The following is a 4,635-nucleotide window of genomic DNA, read 5'->3' as shown; positions in this document are numbered from 1 at the left end:
TTTAAATCGGGATTATAAGTTAGTGTCTTTGGACTTATCCACAAGTGATTCCCTGGGGCACAGCTAGTCGTTATCATAAAACGGATAGTTCCTTTCCTAGATACTTTTCTTTGAGCTTTTTCAGGTTTTATATTGCCTAGCGATTTATATTATATTTCAACGTTCTTTTTCCTCATTTGATTCTCATATTTACGATTATGATTCTCTTCTCAGTTCATTCCTCTTTCCCACAACCCTTCCATATTCCTTATCCTTACCCCCTCCCACTATTATCCTTTTAAGATCCAGAGGCTGTCTCTGCAAATGTCCATGGGCGGTTGAGATCGCTTACCACAAAGCTCGCCATAAAAAGCCCGCTCTAACATATAAAATTTCAAGCATATAATTATGATAATTTATGAAAATTTAATGGACCCAATAAATTTAAAGTTTGAGTGACAAAATTTTAATATTTTATCTTATTGATACCTACATATACGACTAGTCCTATTATTATATTAAAAACATCCTTTATGAAATAAATGCAAAACCTGTCTACTAATAAGTAACATGCTTTAAGAAATGAATGAATTAAATCTACACGACAAGAGTATTTTGCCTTGTAAGTCAATTTCCTCGTATCTACTTAAGTTCTTTTAATTTATTATTTATTTTAACTATTATTGATAATAAATCCTCATATTTCATTGTGTCGAAATTCATTTTTTTTATTTACACACGTCTTTTTTATTAAAACAAACCTTTTTTTTATTCGCCAGTCCATTCGAAAACCGACCAGCAATTATTCTAAATTGTTCAATATATGTTCGCGTGTTATAAATTGCTTTTCGTTGTTTATCCGCAATATAGAATTTATTGTTTCAAGTGAAAGTCGCGTATATTTATCAGTTACATATTTTATTATCAGGAGTGTTATTGTTATAACTATGTGCAAATCGTTGTGGTCATTTTGCGTATATATTATATTGTTATGGTCAACTACTCCCGGACATGAATCGTACATTTTCATTCACTTCATTGAACGTTCTTAAACAAATTAAGTATTAAAATTGTGTGCTGATGTTTCGTCTCTTTAAAAGTGCTAATAAATAAACAAATCAACAGCTTCATTGTGAATTTTATCATGCTTGTTTTTTATGAGTGCAAGTTTGGCTCGCGTCGGACCAGTTTTATTATAAAAGGTTTTTGTTCTGATAGCGTCTACATTTGGTTATGCGTCTTTAAAACGTATTAAAATTTCCTGATAAAACGCTTGTCGTGTTCATATTAAATGTTTTCTTAATTTATTTTATATGATATTATCTGAACTTGTTGATATTTTAAAATTTTTTAATTGGATCGAAAATATGACAAGATTAATTTTATATACTATACTATAGCAGTACTTTCATGGTTTATGGGACAGGATATGCGGAAATAAATACAAAGAAATGTTATTTGTGCTAATCACATTTATTGCGGAACTGCTTTGTAATCATTAAACTATCTTAAACTACATACCCTCGATGTAAATACAAATATATGGCTTAATCATCCGACTCAACACGATGCATAACATCACAGAAGATTAAGTTATGACGTAATACCTTTAAAATAGCATTGCAGTTGTTACAATCAATAGGGTTATTGGGTGGAAATTTTGTGTATGTAAACTTATTATTTAATTATGTTTTAATCTACTTGGAGATTTTGCAAGCCTCTTCAGATAAGTCGGTGTACACGAGTTTGCTGCTGTCGATGACGGGAGAGCCAGCGAGGTAGTTCTCAACGGCGGTCTTGGCTTCACCAGTAAGGACCTTGGATTTGGACAGGATCCAGGCGAAGTCTTGGTGTCCCTTCTTCTCTTCGTCGTACTTGCAGAAGTATCCGATGATGAAGTTCTTGTTGTCGGTAGCGAGAACGTTGAAGAGGTTCTCCCGGGTGACACCTGGAAAATCATTTACGTTACAACCATGTACGCTACGATGGGTTCAGAATGATAAGATGGCCGCTTGCGATGCGTCCAGTTCTAACTATCGCATTCATCTTATCTTAAAGGTAAATACAGAGAAGTAGCAAATATTTAACGAATCATTGTGCAATAATTTACTTGTAGTTTTAATTCAATGGCACTTAAAACTGATAGACTTTAATTTGAATTTTATGCATTATTCATATCAGTTCAACATATTAGCATTGTGTCTTTGTTGCCATATGGATTTGCATATTTTTAATATCTTCGATGAATTAGAAATGATTTCTCATACTCTACTCTACTGTACAAAATAAATAAGATTCTGATGGAAAAGGTTGTTCAGAATGTTGGAGACATACCTCCGTAAGTCAGCTTGTGGAAGATCTTGCCGATCTTGGGTTCACCAGCGGGGAAAGCGGCTCCCTCAATGCTGTATTCCTTGCCGTGGATCACGTGGAAGTTCTTGACCTTGACGCCCTTGCCGTCAGCGACGTACTCAGCCCATCCGCACTTTCCGAACTTCTCAACTTCGTTGGCGTACTTGGCGATTTCGTACCACTTGCCGGCGTACTGCAACGATATTGTGTGTTTCTTATTTGGCCTTTGGTCGTGAACCAACTCGCAAATATATTCCAAACGCGTTTGTTTTACTTGCGTGACTTGTAGTGAATTGAAAGGTTTGTTATGCTTCAGAATGATCGTATAATATTTGAATTTAATTGATAGAATGTAGAAATCATTCGCATATACAAAAAGGAGCATTTATTTAGCCGAAGCGGAAATACATCTTACCGTTTTACAAGAGAATGTAGGCACGAAATTAAATTTTATACATTTTTATCTCCATTGAAGCGATAATTGGGTCGTTGGGTCAGGTTGAATGTCATGTAATTTTAGTGAAAATAAACAAAGAGGGTACTATCACTTGAATAAAAAATAATCAGTCGCGTTTATCTCATTTATAAAATAATTTTTCTTGAGTCTGTGATAATATTCAGCAAGTTTTAAATCTTGTGCGTTTTACTATATCTATAGATTAAATTGCATTATTTATTATGAAATTAATGATTGTTTCATTTCTTTCAGCGATTTTAACCGGTACCTATCCCTTTTAATTGTTTCATTTTGTTATATGTATCAAAAATCTTTAACTTAATATATATAAAAAGCTTTTTTTTATATCTTTCAATGCATTTACACTGCGAATAGTACAAGTATTCAATGAAATTATCACTGGTAGCGGTGTAGCCTGTGGCACCGATGAATTTAGCGAAAAAAATGGGATACCTTAGCCGACGAACCAGTTTTCAAAACCGGTTTATTTTCGCGTTTAAACGGATATTTTGGATGAGTTATGTGCACTTTTATGCGATAATAATGCGTCGAGATTTTTTCATTTAATGCCGCTATCATCAAATTACGCTTGAAATGATTTTACAGATATTGTTTCAACGGCGTTGTCGTTATTTTATTAAGTTTTAGGATTTCGTTGCTTTTATGTTAAATAAATTGTTTTACTGATTTGAAACAAAGAATTAAATGCAGATGCGTATACGTCATACTAATTTTTATTATCACAATTTCTATTTTAATTAGTCGAAAAAATATATGGTCAAAAAATCATGAAGGCACACAAAAGCTGCGATAAAATGTGTTATTTAGTAAATATTGCACACACAATTTGTTACAATTTCATATCATTACTTTTAAAACCATTTTTAAACACGTCTTTTATTTTTCACGAGCAACAATTATGAACTTTTATATCGATATATATTTTTTCACTACATTTTCACCAACAAGAAAATGTGAAATTATTTACTAGAGTAAATAAATCAATAGAAAATTATTTAATTGACATCTTGATCGCACTTTTCTCTATAATTTAAAAACAATTAAATTATATATAATTAAACGAATTTTAAACTGCAATGTATTCCGCACGAATAGATCACACAACACAAAAAATTTACCATTAAAAAATGATCACTAAAAAATTTTCAAAAAGAAAAAAATCACTTGAGAAAAAATTTTTATCCAAAAAACTCTGTTAAAATCGTGAAATCTTACGTTGGACCAGTCGAAGTTGTCGACCACCTTCACTTCGGGGCAGGCGCCATCATGGTAGACGTTGGCGGAGGCAGCCGCCACCAAACCAAGAACGATGTATTGGATCATATTGAATGGAGTTTGCAACGCGAAACTTGCTTTAGCGGGAGTCAGCAGATGACTGATTGAATTGGTCAGAAATGTAACCCCTTTTATACTATAAGTGGGCAGAGGTCACGGTCCTCATACTCAGGATTGTTTATTAAGCCGCACTCCGTCTTCGCATATTTCTAGTTTTTGATAAGGGTTTTTTTTTCGTTTTCTAAACAAATTTAGGCAAATTAACGGCTAGGTTTTTTGTTACTACGCGCCGCTCGGAATTCTTGTACATATTTCAGTTCACTCGATGCTGTTGGAAGGTTTTCGTGTACGTAGCGTGTACAGTGTTATTTTGTTTGTATCAGCCAATTATTTACTACGCGTTGAAGTGTTTTGACCAATTCAGTATCCAATAGAATTACCGTACATTGTTTCTGAAATGAGTTATAACGTTTTTAATCTAACTTGTGTTATAGAAGATATTTTGTTATTATATTAGTTTGTCGATTAGTATTTCGTATATTTATTTAATT

General features: G+C 32.9%; 1 protein-coding gene across 1 annotated transcript; it reads right to left on the bottom strand.

The window, feature by feature from the left end:
* Positions 1 to 1,433: 1,433 nt before the first annotated feature.
* Positions 1,434 to 4,215, bottom strand: LOC119828836 (bilin-binding protein-like). Its single transcript, XM_038351120.1, has 3 exons — positions 4,025 to 4,215; positions 2,314 to 2,524; positions 1,434 to 1,927 (listed from the first exon to the last, which is right to left on the bottom strand). The coding sequence occupies exons 1-3, from the start codon at positions 4,130 to 4,132 to the stop codon at positions 1,677 to 1,679; spliced, it is 570 nt and encodes a 189-aa protein (XP_038207048.1). The 5' UTR covers positions 4,133 to 4,215; the 3' UTR covers positions 1,434 to 1,676.
* Positions 4,216 to 4,635: the final 420 nt, after the last annotated feature.

This window comes from Zerene cesonia, chromosome 8 (genome assembly GCF_012273895.1).
Source record: "Zerene cesonia ecotype Mississippi chromosome 8, Zerene_cesonia_1.1, whole genome shotgun sequence".
Taxonomy (NCBI): Eukaryota; Metazoa; Arthropoda; class Insecta; order Lepidoptera; family Pieridae; genus Zerene; species Zerene cesonia.
The sequence above is the reverse complement of the archived record's forward strand: the minus strand, read 5'-3'. Positions and strand labels throughout refer to the sequence as shown.

Bases quoted from the DNA above. Each gene is read 5' to 3' on its own strand.
- LOC119828836 (XM_038351120.1), bottom strand. From the start codon at position 4,132: ATGATCCAATACATCGTTCTTGGTTTGGTGGCGGCTGCCTCCGCCAAC. The intron at 2,525-4,024 runs GTAAGATTTCAC...ATATCGTTGCAG, and splicing joins ACAACTTCGACTGGTCCAAC to TACGCCGGCAAGTGGTACGA. The intron at 1,928-2,313 runs GTATGTCTCCAA...ATGATTTTCCAG, and splicing joins CCACAAGCTGACTTACGGAG to GTGTCACCCGGGAGAACCTC.